General features: G+C 34.9%; 2 protein-coding genes across 2 annotated transcripts in view; one reads left to right on the top strand and one right to left on the bottom strand.

Moving 5' to 3' along the window:
- The first annotated feature begins 24 nt into the window (after positions 1-24).
- On the top strand, positions 25-4,383 carry p2rx2 (purinergic receptor P2X, ligand-gated ion channel, 2). Its single transcript, XM_016554263.1, has 12 exons — positions 25-42; positions 139-240; positions 422-493; positions 598-673; positions 957-1,053; positions 1,131-1,211; positions 2,136-2,274; positions 2,382-2,512; positions 2,617-2,707; positions 2,780-2,845; positions 3,102-3,179; positions 4,095-4,383. Exons 1-12 carry the CDS (start codon positions 25-27, stop codon positions 4,188-4,190), a joined length of 1,047 nt encoding a protein of 348 aa, XP_016409749.1. The 3' UTR covers positions 4,191-4,383.
- A 457-nt stretch (positions 4,384-4,840) lies between these two features.
- The window catches only part of LOC107741506 (DNA polymerase epsilon catalytic subunit A-like), a gene marked incomplete at its 5' end in the record, with an annotated part of 18,410 nt that continues 6,902 nt past the window's right edge, over positions 4,841-16,348 (bottom strand). The window contains 11 exons of the mRNA XM_016554262.1: positions 4,841-5,087; positions 9,524-9,613; positions 9,775-9,900; positions 10,130-10,330; positions 10,721-10,914; positions 11,226-11,357; positions 12,179-12,386; positions 12,509-12,641; positions 12,776-12,901; positions 13,194-13,367; positions 14,333-14,537. Coding sequence (XP_016409748.1) covers positions 4,986-5,087; positions 9,524-9,613; positions 9,775-9,900; positions 10,130-10,330; positions 10,721-10,914; positions 11,226-11,357; positions 12,179-12,386; positions 12,509-12,641; positions 12,776-12,901; positions 13,194-13,367; positions 14,333-14,537 — 1,691 coding nt within the window. The remainder of the gene's footprint in view (positions 5,088-9,523; positions 9,614-9,774; positions 9,901-10,129; positions 10,331-10,720; positions 10,915-11,225; positions 11,358-12,178; positions 12,387-12,508; positions 12,642-12,775; positions 12,902-13,193; positions 13,368-14,332; positions 14,538-16,348) is intronic.

Raw genomic sequence — 16,348 nt, 5'->3', positions numbered from 1 at the left:
TGAGGCGCACGAGTGAATGCCTGCATGGAAAGTCATAAACGTGTAGCAATTACGCACAATACCGTACCACACGTGTAATATTTTTATACTATGTATAATGTCTTTATGTTGTAATATAAATACCCAATATATATTGAGACCGAGACGCGTCCAGAGAGCTCGGTGTACACTGAGATGAGAGGTGTGGCCATGCTGGAAGACAGCGTTCAGGACACAACAGAATACGTCAGACCATCTGAGGTGAATAAACTGCATTATTTTACTCCAAAAAAAGTTTCCAGGGCAGACCAGATATCCTTTGTCACTTCAGATACTGTGATCAAATCAAATTTTCCCTGCTAGGTAGTCTTGCCATGCATGGTCAACATTACTATTAATTGATTGAAAAATCATTTAAAACCCTGGATTTCTTAACACACAGGGTGGTGATGTAATCAGTACAATTCTTAGAAGAGAAGTGATGCATGATCAGACGCAGGGCACATGCGCAGAGGTGAGTGCAAAACACATACACAACTGCATATGAATACAAAGTATTCGTGTTTTGGTTGGAAAGATTGGTCCGAGTCAAACAGCATTTTCTTCTTTGTTTTTCAGCATTACAGTGTTGCCAATGCAAACTGCACACAAGATTCTGACTGCGCTCAAGGAGAAATAGATTTTGATGGTCATGGTGGGGTTTACGTTTATAATAAATACATACATACAGTGGGGCCCTCTTTTCCCCCTCTAATGTTATTTTTTAAATCTAAAACTAACTAAATAAACTTGATTAACTGATTCATTAATTTAAAAAAAAATGCATTGTGACCTCATTGTATAAATATAAATATCAAAATCATTTCAGGAATTGGCAATGACGTCAACACATAGAGTAACGCTGCGTGTTTCTAAGCATTTCAGGGGACCTTTAATGACTTGGTGTTATATCGACATGTGAACTTGTTACTGAACAGGTCAAAGAACAGGACGGTGTATCCTGTACTACAACTACACATTCAAGACCTGTGAGATCAAATCCTGGTGTCCCATTGAGGAATATGCTGTTGTCAGGTATTGTGCTTTTATTGACTGATCTGTCAGAAATCAAACGGAGAAATGCACTAAAATGTCTTTCTTGTCCCTTACAGAGAACCAGCTTTGGAACAGGCCATTAATTTCACAGTGTTCATAAAGAATGCCATCCATTTCCCAAAGTTTAAAGTTCTGAGGCACGTCGATGGGTTTCAGCATATTTTATAAACCAGAGGATATGTCTAAGCAATGCCAGCATGCTTTTTAATGTTTTGTTTGACCATGAAGAAGCATATAGTAAAACATAAATGTTATCAGAAATTCCTGTGTACACTACTGTTCAAAAGCTTTGGTACGATTATTTATTATTTTTCAAAGAAGTCTCTTATGGTCGCTAAGGCTGCATGTAATTGATCAAATATACAGTACAAACAGTAATAATGTGAAATATTGTTACAATTGAAAATAATTTTCTATTATAAAACGGATAGTTCCGGTCCTTGATTCTGATTGGTTGAGCAGCGTTCGAAGCCATTGTAAATTACTCTACAAACATACACCTTTGTTTACATTTGTGTGTTGCTTGGCAACCACTTTGTTGCAACAACAACCGTTTCTGAGGAACTACATTTTACATTTTATTTGCTTTGTTTTATTTTGTGAAACATTGCTACATATATGGAATAACCGTTTTATAAAAGCAATAATCCCCGTAGACTCCACTCCGCGTCGTGCCTAACAACACCCCTTAGCTGTTATAAATTCACTGTAAACCACGGCTTATTGCTTTATTTGAATATATTTTAAAATGTCATTTATTCCTGTGATGCAAAGCATCATTACTCCAGTCTTCAGTGTCACATGATCCTTCAGAAATCATTCTAATATGCGTCTCATGAAACATTTATTATTACCAATGTTGAACAGTTGTGCTGCTATGTATGTAGAAACTGTGATACACTTTTGTCAGGATTCTTTGGTAAATAGAAAGTTCAAAATAACAGCATTTATTTCGTAACATTAAAAATGTCTTTACTGCCACTTTAATTGAATGAAAATTGAACGCACCCTTGCTGAATTTATGTTTATGTTCATGAAATGACTTATGGTTTCAACTATAGGGGCAACATCAAACCAAACAAGCCAAAGAAATTGTTACGGTGCCATTATCACCCAGAAACCAACCCGTATTGTCCAGTGTTTAGCCTGGGCTTCATCGCAGCGCAGGCCCGAGAGAAATTCAGCGAACTTTGCAGAACGGCATGTACACGGCTTAATGTCAAACAACAAATCAGCATTTTTTCTCTCTTCTGAATTCAGTCATTTGTAACGGTGTTAATGCATATTTTGAATGTCATTTTATTTAGGGTGGAATAATTGGCGTGTTCATTAACTGGAAGTGTGATTTTGATGTGGATCCATCAAAGTGCATTCCAACATATTCATTCAGAAGACTAGACATGAGAAAAGACCTGCCCAGCTCAGGATATTACTACAGGTATGAGCTCTCTATATGAATTTCAATAATCAATTGTAATTAACATGATGATCAACTAGTTCCTAATGTTTATTTAGAAACATATTAACTTCCAAACATTTCAGGTTTGCCAAATATTACCATAAGGATGGTGTGGAGTACAGGACACTCATAAAAGCCTATGGGATTCGCCTGGATGTCATTGTTCATGGACATGTGAGACCAAACAGGAAGTACATTAGTGACATGTTGACGCCTCATATTGAATCTCTCTACATTTCTTTTCAGGCGGGAAGATTTAGTCTGATTCCAACCATCATCAACACAGTCACGGCCATGACGTCAGTAGGAATTGTACGTTTTTTTGCTGGATGCATATTAAAAACATGGTTATTTTGGGTTAAAGTGTGAGATGATGTCTTAATGACACTGATGGCAGACATAAACATTTCACAAATTGCATTATGGGAATGGTTCTCAGGTTTCACTCACAGTGCTTGATCTGGAGCAACCCTGTTGGAAAGAGGCATTTACAGACATATACAGCTTGTGTTCATTTGTCCCAATGCTTAATATGAGTAAATGTTGTCTCATTTTCTGTCATCTATAGTGCTCTATCATCTGTGACTGGATCATGCTGACGTTTATCGATAAGAATGAAGTCTTCAGCGAAAAGAAGTTTGATGATGTAAGTCAAAAGGATGGAGAATATTACACCGAGTTGTAAATAAAACATTATGGGAGTACGTTTTACAAGAAAATACTATTTCAGGTTTTCGCCTTGAAGTTACTTGCTTTGTAATTGTAAAATTTGCTAGCAATTTCTGAGAAAAAGTAAGTTCGACACCGAAAAAAAAAAAAAATTGGTGTCACTCATAAATTGCTAGTAAACTTCACTAATAATTACAAATACAGTAAATGTCAAGTAACGCATTTAAATAAATGTGAAATTTTGAAGTAGAAAGACGGAAGTAATATTTTATGAAAGCTTGTTTCCACCACAGGATAAAAAAAGGTAATTGCAAATAAAAAAATTTATCTCATAATTCAGACATTTTTTTAAATTTATTTTTGCAATTCTAAGTTTATATCTCAATTCTTTTTCAATTTCATTGCATAAAATGCTACAATCACCTTATAAAAAAATGTAAAAGATTTGCTTAAAATTAGATTTGCTAGATTTAAAATCAGTATTCTGAGAAAAAGTCAGTTTTTAAAAAGTTAAAATTGTGAGATGTAAACATGGAAGTGATGCCAAAAGTCAGAATTATGAGTTTATGTTTTGAAAATCTGAATTGATATCTCACAAAAGTCTGAATTGTGAGATATAACCAGTTACCTGCAGCAGAAACAAGTTTCCATAGTATTTTCCATTTCAGTTATTTTAGTTCTACTTACATTGAAAAATTATTTTTACAGTGTATATTGTGGTTAGAATGTTTTTAATATGACTCTTGAGGGTCATTCATTGAGAGACATTCGAAAGATTTTGCCGTTTCAATTTTTTTTCCCCAGTTTTAAAACATGGCAGGCAATAAGTGACAACATTTTTATTTTCTATTTCTCGAACAGAATAATCAAAAGCTTCCATTTCTTTAACCAGGTCTTCAAGAAACCCAGTCAGCCAATCACAACAGACCTCACGCTTACAAGCTATGGCTCCACCCACTCTGACCTCTCAGATGGCGTGCCATTATAAAACATCCTGCCATCACCGAAAACTCTCCAGTGACAGCATGCTGCCAAATATACAGCACAGTAGGACATTTTTACAAAAAGAACAGGATATTCTCCTGTCGTAAGAAACACAAAATGTCATATCTGAATCTAGAAAAGCTTCAAAAACACGCAAAACCAAGTATCCGTTAAGCTATGCTTCAATAAATGTTAAACAACGATCACCAATTGATATGTTTAGTGTTTAATTCAACTACGCAACGGGTTTGCATGTATCCCTCCATCTTTGAACAGTCATGAAAATATGTTGCAATGTTTTCCTTTTGTAAAATGTGACACATTTCAATGAAAAAAAAATCTTCAGTAAGATAAACTATCACTGAATATTCGGTTTCATGTAAATGTGTCACATGATTCAATCCAGAGGACCCAGAGAAGCATTTGTTTTGATCATACTGTTAATATTTTGAAACATTTTTGATTTCATATCAACTTTAAAGTGTGACACTAAATAGGGCTGCACAATTAATCGAAACTGAACAAGAGTGATACCCCTCATCTGCAAATATCATTGCAGATTCAGATAGTAACCATAAATGACCAAAATCATAATTTGCATTCGATTACTTCGGAAGTAGTGATTGAAGATCATTGCAAAAGTTGATTGCTCATATACAAAAATATTTATTAACACACAAATAAAAAAGTTCCAGTACCAAAATTGTTCCAGTGTTTCATATGAATTCAGATCTGTACAAATGGCTCAAATGACACATTGTTTGGCACAAATGATGGAGTGTATCCGGTGAAAAAGCACCTATGCGTTCATACTAAGGACCCAGTCAATGGTCTCTAGCAGGAAGTTCATGTTATAGTGGGCGGCAATGTTCCGGAACACTTCCACCTGCTCAGTGAAGCTCTGTAAACATGCAAACAAGTGGAAATGAGCAAACATGAGACATTACATGACTAAACAATATTTGTAGGTGGTCCATTAGCTGTAAAACCTACATTAAGTATTCAAAAGTTTGAGGTCTGTAATATTTTTTAAAATATTTTTGAAAGGAGTCTCTTATGTTCATTTTGTCGAAATGTAGCATTACATCACTTGTTCAGCAATGGATCCTCTGCAGTGAATGGGTGCCGTCAGAATGAGAGTCCAAACAGCTGATAAAAACATCACAATAATCCACAAGGAATCCACACAACTCCAGTCCATCAGTTAATATCTTGTGAAGCAAAAAGCTGCGTGTTTATAAGAAAACAAATCTATTAAAACATTTTAACATTAAACTGTTGCTTCTGGCCAAAATATGAGTCCATAGGGCTGTAACGGTACACAAACATGACGGTTCGGTGTGTACCTCGGTTTTTACGTCACGGTTCGGTATGGTTTCGGTACAGCAGGGGGGAAAAAACTATACATCAAATTGCTTTTTTATTATTATCAAACAATGGTTTACTGAACAAATTGCTCTTTCTTTAAATAAATTCAATTAATATTACAATTTTCTTATGGATAAAAATCTACCTTAGGTTTGCTCTAAACAGGGAGCCCTTTTACATTACTATAAGAGTACAATTAACAACAGAGCCCAAACTTAAATTTAATTGCTATTTATTTTTAAATATAATAATCAACACTCAACTTAAAAAAAAAGTATGCAAACATGTAAAGCCATTTTAAAGCTATTAGAAAAGCAAAATCTGAGTATTATAAAAGGCAATTCTCCAATTGTTCCTCAAATTCAAGAACTTATTGGAGTACGGTAAAAGAACTAGAAAACAAACATTTGTTACCACAGGGACCTGTTTCACTTAATAACGAAGATATTGTTGTTACAGACAAAGCAAAAGTAGCAGATCTTTTGGTAACACTTTACTTGAAGGGGTGTGCATAATCATGACATGACACCTTCATAATCATGACATGACACCTTCATAATCATGACATGACACCTTCATAATCATGACATGACACCTTCATAATCATGACATGACACCTTCATAATCATGACATGACACCTTCATAATCATGACATGACACCTTCATAATCATGACATATGTCATGATTATGTAGGTGTCATGTCATGATTATGTAGGTGTCATGTCATGATTATGAAGGTGTCATGTCATGATTATGAAGGTGTCATGTCAGTCTTATGCACACCCCTTCAAGTAAAGTGTAACCGATCTTTTAAATAAACATTTTATTAGAGCAAGTAATTTATTTGAGAATCATGTTCCTAGACAGTATATTAATAAAACGAGACATATAAGAAACATTCAAACTATTTTACCTTTTAGTTTTTTTATAAAACCAGTTAATAAGTTACAGGTCTGGCATGAATTACATAAACCTAACTCAAAAAAGCCTGCTGGTTTAGATGCTTTAGATCCTTTATTTTTTAAAGTAGGTGCATCAATTATATCTGAACCCTTAACATATATTTTCAATTTATCTATAACTACAGCTGAAATACCTAAAATTTGGAAAGTAGCCATTGTATCTCCTGTTTATAAGAGTGGTGATAAAATGGATCCAAATTCATATCGTCCAATCTCAGTTTTGCCTTGTGTTGCAAAGGTGACGGAAAAACGAATTAATAAGCAATTGATAGGGTTTCTTAATACAAATAACATCTTAACTAAAGTTCAATCTGGTTTTCGTTCTTCATTTAGTTGTACTACAGCAGTTGTAAAAGTTATGAATGATATCTATAATGCATTAGAAACACAACAATTTTGTGCAGCTATTTTTATTGACCCTGCTAAAGCTTTCGATACAATTGATCATTCTATATTGTTATCCAGATTACGTAGTATTGGTGTGTCTAATTTAACCCTATCTTGGTTTTCTAACTATTTATTTAAAAGATCCCAATATGTAAAGATTGACCAACAATTATCAGAACCATTAACTATTAATAAAGGGGTCCCTCAGGGCTCTGTGTTAGCATCAACCCTGTTTTCAATCTATATTAATAATATTTCTCAGGTTATCAGTAGTCAGAAAACCTATATTCACCTATATGCGGATGATGCGATTCTTTATGCTGTGGGATCGTCATATGATGAAGTTTTAAACCAGGTACAGGATAGTTTTAATAATATTCAAGAGGCTTTTATTGACCTGAATCTAGTTTTAAATAGCACACAAACAAAAGTAATGTGGTTTGGAAAAAAACAACAAAATAATAAAGACATCATAACTTCGGATGGGCGATAACTGAGGTAGTATCCTCATATAAATATCTCGGAATCTGGCTTGATAGCTCCTTGACTTTTACTACCCACATAACTAACATCCAGAAGAAAGTTAAATCTAGACTTGGTTTCTTGTTTCGAAATAGATCTGTGTTTACCAAGTCAGCCAAGAAATATCTTGTTGAAACTACTATTTTAGCTTTTTTTATGCTTGTTTGATTATGGTGATGTGATATATAGAAATGCACGTAAAGGTGTTCTGGAGCAATTAGATGTTATATCATGCAGCAATTAGATTGATTACTAATGCACCTTACAGAACGCATCATTGCGAAATATACTCCCTTTTGAATTGGACATCATTGCATACAAGACGAGAAATCCACTGGTATATTTTTATTTACAAAGTTCTACTGGGCTTATTACCAGAATATCTTCAAAAGTTGCTGAAACCTCATTCTAATTTCTTATACAACTCGATCATCTAATTATATTTCCTTGGCTATCCCTAGAAAGAAAACTACTTATGGTCGTTCTGGCTTTGAATTTGCTGCCCCAAATGATTGGAATGTGCTACAAAAGTTATTGAAATTAGAGACAAATATTCCAGTATGTACATTAAAAAAAATTACTAGTAAGTGCTCTGACCTCGACCTGTAAACCTGTAATGAACTGAGATTTTATTTTTCTTTTATGTGTTTTATGTATTGTAATATATGTTTGTATGATGTTATATGATGTTGTTTCTCAGGAGATATTAATTCTCCTGCCAGGATGTTATTGTAAATAAGAACTTGTTCTTAATTAATTTGCCTGGTTAAATAAAGGTTAAAAAAAAAAAAAAAAAAGTAAATTATACTTAATGCAGTTTTTAAATTAACTTCTAAATTATAACATTTCTAGGCCTATGTTGTTGCTGAAACATATTAATTTACACAGTTGCTGTCATAACTTGTTTCATAACAGATTTATTTAAACACACATTAAAAAATAAAGACATCACTAACAGGTAAAAGTAAAATATGAGTATATAGTCCAATATTTTGTGAAATGCTCTTCACTGGACTTCATTTCTCTAGTGAACTAACGAGCTGTGGACCCTAAGGTAATGAAATGCTACGTGACATTTTGTTTACTAGCTGTTTTATTGAAGTCTTTCCATGGATAAAACACTGATTGAGTGATTACATGAGGCATGAGATGTTCATTCATGTTTATTTCGCGTTAAAACTAGTAGTAAATAGTAAGGGATGATCGCGTTCACTCGCGCTGACGTTCAACTGAGGCGTTTATACAGCGATCGGTCACGCCACATCAAAGAGCGCCAAAATGGAATTAGTTGTTTGAATTTCCTGAAAAAAATTAACTTAATTTGAAAGATGAGACTATGTTTCTTATCAAAAGTAACAGTACATTAAACTGGAAGTTTCTAATTAAGTTCCACCCGTGCAGTGGTTAAAACAACGCTGTATTTGTTCGGTACACATGCGTACCGAACCGAAAGACCCATACCGAAAATTTTTGGTACGAATATGTGTACCGTTACAGCCCTAATAATCTATAACAACACTTCCTCCAGTGGAAAAGTTAATCCCCTGTCATCCTCTCACATGAAAATTCACCAACATATTTGTTTAGTACTGTTTTCACTTGTAAATGGTGCTTGATTTGTGTATATTGCTTTTCTGATTTAGACGAGACAACTTTTTCACTGGAATAAAGCAATAGGAAAATATTCTCGTATTTTAGTTGGAAGCAACGGTTTGAAGTTAAAAACGTTTTGGATTTGTTTCTCACAAACATGCAGCTTTTCGCTTTACACGACATTAATTGATGGACTGGAGTGGTGTGGATTACTGTGATGTTTTTATCAGCTGTTTGGACTCTCATTCTGACGGCACCCATTCACTGCAGAGGATCCATTGGTGAGCAAGTGATGTAATGCTAAATTTCTCCAAATCTGTTCCCATGAAGAACCAAACTCATCTACATCTTCATTTTCAGCAAATTTTTATTTTTTGGTGAACTATTCCTTTAATGCATCCTTTCTGAATAGAAGTATTAATTTCTTTCAAAATAAATAAATCTTTTGATCAGTAGTAATACTAATATGTGGAAGTATTAGCAATTTAGTTTAGCATAAATACCTTTGTGGTGAAGCTGAGGTTGAAATCTCCAGCACAGCTACAGTACAGCGGCATGTTTGCTTCCTTCACTCCTTTGCATTTGGAACATTCCTATGATGGGATAAAGTTCCATTTACATAAGTGAAGGTCAATGGATGTGCATATACATTACACTGGGACATTTAACACTCAAACATTTTACTTTTCCAAAGCCTTCAAAACCCTCTGAAAGCATCAGAAACATGGTAAATAATGCTGTTTGTGTCCCTCACCAGGTCTTGTAGTGTGTAACTCATGAGCTTCTTCTGGAGCGCCTCCACCAGGGCCATTTCTATGGACTCTGTGTCGTATTGGGCCTGACAGTTAGAGCAGAACCACTGAGGAAGAACTGAACCATCCTACATTGGTAAAAAGGAAAGAAGAGCAAAGTGAGAATATTACAGCCTTTTTTAGCTAGCTTAATCACATGACAAAGGTCTGAACATGGGAAAACACCAAGTAGTATTAGCTTAATGACTTTCAAAAAACCACTGGAATCCATTAAGCAAATGTAAACATGAATGAGTAGCAAATCATTAACCGCACATTCAAATAAGAGATAAACTGTAACAAGAGCCCTGTTGTTACCTGGGAAACTGCAGGGTCTTTGCAGAGGTCAAGGTCACGACAGAAGTTACACTGGTGGCAGATGACCTCTGGCAGGATGTAGGACTTGCAGGGGTCATGGAACTGGGCATCCTCCGAAAATTCTCCAACATCCACCAGTCGCAAAAGATCTCGTTTCAGTTTGTTCACCTGATTGACAATGTTGGCGTCCAGAGAGAGCACCTGAAGGGACGTTACAAACAGAAACATCAGACAGGTGTGAGGTCTTCGTAAAAATGTACTCTATTGTTCAAAAAGTTTGTGGTTGGCAAGAAGTCTCTTATGCTCTCCAATTTATTTGATCCAAAATACAGTTAAAACAGTAATGTTTCAGCTAATCTGAATCTTCAGCAACATAATCATTGCTGAAAACACTTGCTGCTCAATTGTTTTTGTGGAAACTGACACGCTTTTCTTCTTTTTTTTTTTTAGGATTCTTTGATAAATAGAATGTTCAAACAAACAGCGTTTATTTGAAATAGAAGCTTTTACTGTCACTGTCATGTGTTGTTAAGAGTTTAAAACACAATACTGCAGTATAAAAACACAGCAGCAGGAGGTGCGTGTTGATACCTGGCAGACATATTTAATAAACTCCAGAGCTGGGTTGTTGAGGGGCAAGTGAGAACCAGGAAGAACAGGAAACATCTCAGATGGGAGTGTAACACTACGAGTGCTTGACACTTTCTTCTGAATCTTCTGAGTGATGGTGAAGAAGTTCTGTGTGAGTTCACTTGACACATACTCCTGAGAGAATGTAATCAAACCTACAACAGCACAAACATAAGAAAAATAAACACTTTTAAAAAAATCTTGTAAAACATTTTTATTTTGATTTTAACACGGTGAACATTTAGAAATAAATTGATTTTTTTTCTCAATATTTCAACTTTGAAAATATCAACTCTAATTTGTATTTGAAAATATGAAATTTAAATATTTTAATCAAACAACAGTCCAAATAATTCATCAGGATTCATTTCATGGAAAGTGTATTAGAGAATACAGTCATAAATAACCCATTACAAAAGCACTCAATATTTTGGAACAGACAAAGCTGAACTGTTTTAGTTCTTACCAGGAAGTGCACTGACATCCCCAGTTGGCTGCTGGGATACTTGGGTCGCTCCTCGTCTCTTAATGGGAGTAGCACCAGGGGCGTTTCGCCGAAGCTCTTGTTTCATGCTGTGATAGACAGCTGCAATGTAGGCTGCAAACAACCCACCAAATATAATGAAATGATGAGAAATTATAATAAAATTGACTTAGGGCTGCACAAAAAAAAAAAAAAAAAAAAAAGTATGATAAAAATTGTCATTATGATTCAGAATGTATTAAAAAAATTTCAGGTTTCATGTTTTTGTGTTCCAGGTTTGTAGGGCTGGACAATTTGACCAAGATTTTGTGTTTGTATATCAACTTGACTATAAAATAATCATTTTTATCATTATTACTACTACTAAATAAAATTACTAAATAAAAACAAAAATAAGAAACATTACTATAATATTTCATTGTAAAATAAAGTTTAATTATTTAAGAAAAAAATTTAATAATTCTATTGTAATTTTACAGTTGCAGTGAAAATCTCAATTTCTACATTTTTAAACATTAAACCGTCAAACGTTTATTTTGATGGAAAACCACAGAGAGCCCTTAAAGCATCTCTTTTGTTGCTACAGGTTTTTTTATTACACATTTAGGAAGATGATTGATGCATGTTGCTTTTCCAAATGCATGTTAGAGCAACCCAAACTCAAAGCAGATGCAAAGATGGAGCTGCTCACACGTAAGAACACAATGCTGCACTTCACTCTAAAACACGCAGTGTATATATTCATTTAATTTAATCACCGCAATTGATAATTGCACTAAGCCATGCTGCAATATCAGTTTTATTTTGATTATTTGTGCAGTCCTAAATTGTCCTACATGAAACAAAAAACACAAACTCATTTTTATTATAAGGCTGAACAATCCGACAGTGAGAGGAATTTTGAAGGGTCAAACAAATTAAACCTGTAATATTACCTGAAATGATCATGAGAAAGTATTTCTGACAGGATGCTGTCTGAGGAAGGTACTGCATGATGTTCCAGTTACTTTCAATCAAGTCTTCTACATCATCTTCCACATCCTGTTCTTCATCCTCCCCTTGGTTTTCTTCATCTTCTTCCTCCTCCTCCTCACTTCCATCCTCCTCCTCTACATCCTTCTTTTTCTTCTTTTCATTGCCATGCTAGAATGGATAAAAATGTGTTGAAACTCAACTTGAATAGTTAAAATGCCAACAATTTTTTTACACATAAAAATTCTTAACTTGTAAAGAAGAACAAGTGGTTTCTAGGCCCTGTGCTTTACCTCTCCATACAGAAGGCTAGAGGGCAGCTTTCCCTTCACTCCTCCATAGTTAGCTGGATCCATCCACAGCAGAAACTCCCAACAGCGTGAGAATGTGATGGACAGAGAGTGGAAGATCTCCTTTGAATGGATACTAATGCCGAGACACAAGACAGGAAGACAAACAGTAAACAGAAAATGAAGCCTGGACTTCAGACTTTCACATTGCATAAGAAACTAGGTTAAGAGTCTAGATGAGAATGGAAAAAAAATAAAAAGGTTTAAAACCTGTTAGTGATGTACTCCACGTATGCAACGGCGTCATCAATGCGCCGTTTCTTAGTGCAGAGGATGAGACGGTTGAAGTTTCCATAGATCACAGATGATCCCAGGCGCTTAAACTCTGCCACAAGTCTGACATGTTTAGAATAAGAGGTGTGAACAACACAAGTAGTCATTCTGTGGCTCAAACAGCACCGCATGGTTCTATCAACACCAAAGTCATGGGTTTAACTGATAATGTATACTTTGAAAGTGGCTTTGGGCAAAGCATCTGCCGTGTTAAATCAAATGCAATTAAAATAAAACTAAAAAGCTATTTTAAGACAAAGTTCTGAAACTGCAGATAAATTAATAGAGCAAATTTCTTTAACCCCAAACATCAAATTAAAATATAAAAACTTGGTAGTCTGTGAGCTGTACTCACTGCAGGAAGATCTTCTTCATCATGTTGAGGAGTGTGCGGGCAAGGGCCGGGTCGTACAGCAGAGAACTGGGTGATCGCAACCACCGGTAAAAATGCATCACCTGGTTATCAGCGTAGACGTTATGATACTGCGTGATCTCTCGGACCCAACCGACAACCATACTCTTCAGAATCCTGCATGAGGACAGAAAATAGTGTTAACTAGGGATGTAACAATATCAAAATCTCACAATACGATATTGCGATATGAAGTCCACGATACGATTTTTATTGCGATATTAAAAAAAAAAAAAAAAAGACAAATGAAGAACTGGGAAGAAATTAAAATTTTGTACATTTTAAAAGTTAAAAAATTCTATCTAATGCACTTTGAGAGTTCAAAATTAAGAGCTCCAACCCATGTTATTAACTAAGAAAACATAAGTCAGAAAAAAGTCAGTGAATTGAATTTTACCTGCATTTTAAAGGTGACTTAACCCTCTTTTTGTTTGTGATATACTGTCTCAGTCTAAATTACATTCACACTGGTGTTTTAGGAAGCCAAACTAATTAGAATATAATAATAATAATCTGCACTTTTAAGCTTTTATTTTGAAGGAAAACTCCAGCTTCAGTGAAAACAGGCTTACAAAAACGTGTATCACTACACATCTAGTGAAATACTGTAATCACCTGCTGCGAAAATAAAGCCTAAATGGTGGCAGTTGCGTTCCCAAACGCGCGCTAAACTCACAGCACGTGCAATAAACGAGTTCACTGCATTCATTCACTGTGAACGGAGCCGTTCTGAGGCGCGGAAAACACCGGATCAATGTTTGCGCTTCACTTTAAATCACGCAGCAAAAACAGACTTGATGAAGGGATTAAGCCATATTGTGCTTTCGGTTTTAATTCGTTTGACAGATAATGTGCCAAAGCATAATGGCCCAAAACAAATATATTTTAAATACTGCACTTTTTGCCCAGAAGACCTATCGTTTCATATTGTCATGCGACCACGATAATATCGAGACAGTTTTGTTATCGCGATATTGATAATATCGTTACATCCCTAGTGTTAACTCTTTTGTACACACAGAGTTTTGATGAAAAACAAGATGGATTACATTTGTTGGCCTTACTAATTTCTACATGCATACCTGAATGTGTTGGAGCAGAGCGCCGTCTCGTCATAGCTGGCCACTGTGTTTGCCCCCTGATTCCCTGACATCATTTCCTCCAGAGATGCATGCTGAATGACATCAAAGCTGACGCCCATGCTGGCCCCGCCTTCCATGTCGTTAACATGCTGGGACTGTAGAATGGTGTTTACTGCCAAACTCTGAATATCCAACTCCACACAAACTGGAAAAAAGCCAAAGTACTTCACAGACACTTTTTTTTAAGAGCAAAAGCATTTTTTTTTTACTGATATTCACTTTTCAATCATATTTTTCTGAGGCCATTTGGTAGGTTTCTAAATAAATGCAAATAGCTACAATACTCAATACTGGATAATTAATCTCATTCAAGTGTACATTTGAAAAATGTTTTGGTCAAATACTCATTTCTCTAAAAAAAATTAGTAGTAATGCACTTTTAAATCAAATGCAGTTACAATACAAACTAAAAAGCTAAGACAAAGTTCTAAAACTGCAGATAAACAAGGCAACTTTCGTTAACCTCAAACATCAAGTTGAAATTTAAAAGCTTGGTAGTCTGTAAGCTGTACTCACAGCATGAGTACAGCTCACAGGATAAATTAACTTAAAAGTTTTGTTCAGAGAATTATTTAAATCTTAAATCTCAAGTGAGAAATGTAGCTTATAAATAAATACATTTGTGACCACGTATCACACAAATTCACATAATTATAATGGCATAAAAATCAGTGATTATCAGAGTTAATATGGTTAACTAAAACCATTAAAAATGTTCCTTTTCATTAGTGTTGTCACAATACCAAAACTTCGATACGATAACTGACTAAAATATCACGATACTACTACTGAACTGATACTATGACAAAACAGAACAAAAGGAAAGTCATTGAATAATAGATGATTCAAATGGACATCATAGTTATTTTATATATATAAAAAAATAAAAAAATAATCACATGCCAGTGCCACTACACAGGACTATGGTGAGCAACTACCGAGCCTACAGGTATGTAGAGATCTTTGCTACATTGGTAAGTTAGCTAAAAGGTTAAAGCCAAATCTTATTTCATTATATAGTAATTTTATTTCACAATAACAATTTATATCATGATATAGTCATTTTAGTTATTTTCTTTGTTATTAATAATAAGAACATAGATGCAAGTAACAAACTAAAGGACAAATACAATAAAACAAAGACACAAATGAAATAAATAAGGCCCTATCAGGGCTCCAGACTGTGACTAAAACGGTCGCATTTGTGACCAAAAATATTTGCGAGTGAAGTTTTTGCTGTGGTCGCCACTGGCGACTATATATATTTACATGTTATAACATAAACATTTGCATGTAATGCCTTTTTTCCTGATTGTTTTGCGATCACATCTTTTGTTATGTTCACGCATTAAACTGAGACGATGCGAATCAAAGTTTTAGTGGAAAAAATAGTTTGAAACAGTCCTCATCTCTGCTGTACAGCAGCATTGTCGCACACCTGCTAAACGCAGCTCAGTTGTGCAGCACGAGAGAGATAGAAATGACGGAGATGTGCGAAGTGAAAGTGCAGAAAAGCAGTCTATTTCGTGCACAACTTGAACAAACTACAACAGGTAAAGCTGTCAGCTGTGTGGATATTGGCAGTATCGTTAACAATTCTCGTTTAGAATCATTACTAACAAAAAGCTTTGTGCTTTGTTACTTTTTAATAAACAAAGTACCAGTTTTAAAATTATTCCAAATTCATAACAAAATTCAAACAATAAATACAGTTTTGGCGCTCTTTAATGCGGCAGGCGCGATCGCTTTAGCGCCTCAGTTCAAGCGGCAAGGGAACCCATTTGATCTTTCTCTTTACTACTATAGTACATAATGAACATTAATTAACATCAAAAGGTAGGCTATTTTATAAGAAAGCCTACAGTACAACTTACTGAAATGTCTCATGTAAAAGCTCATTCAGTGTTTCAAACTGCGGAAAACGTGTAAAGCTTGTAAACATTGCAACGTAATAAT

This window comes from Sinocyclocheilus rhinocerous, unplaced genomic scaffold (assembly GCF_001515625.1).
Source record: "Sinocyclocheilus rhinocerous isolate Xijiao unplaced genomic scaffold, SAMN03320098_v1.1 scaffold134, whole genome shotgun sequence".
NCBI lineage: Eukaryota > Metazoa > Chordata > Actinopteri > Cypriniformes > Cyprinidae > Sinocyclocheilus > Sinocyclocheilus rhinocerous.
Note: the sequence above shows the minus strand (reverse complement) of the source record. Positions and strands in the feature narration are given on the sequence as shown.

Bases quoted from the DNA above. Each gene is read 5' to 3' on its own strand.
- p2rx2 (XM_016554263.1), top strand. The intron at 2,708-2,779 runs GTGAGACCAAAC...ATTTCTTTTCAG, and splicing joins ATGTCATTGTTCATGGACAT to GCGGGAAGATTTAGTCTGAT. The intron at 2,846-3,101 runs GTACGTTTTTTT...TGTCATCTATAG, and splicing joins CCATGACGTCAGTAGGAATT to TGCTCTATCATCTGTGACTG.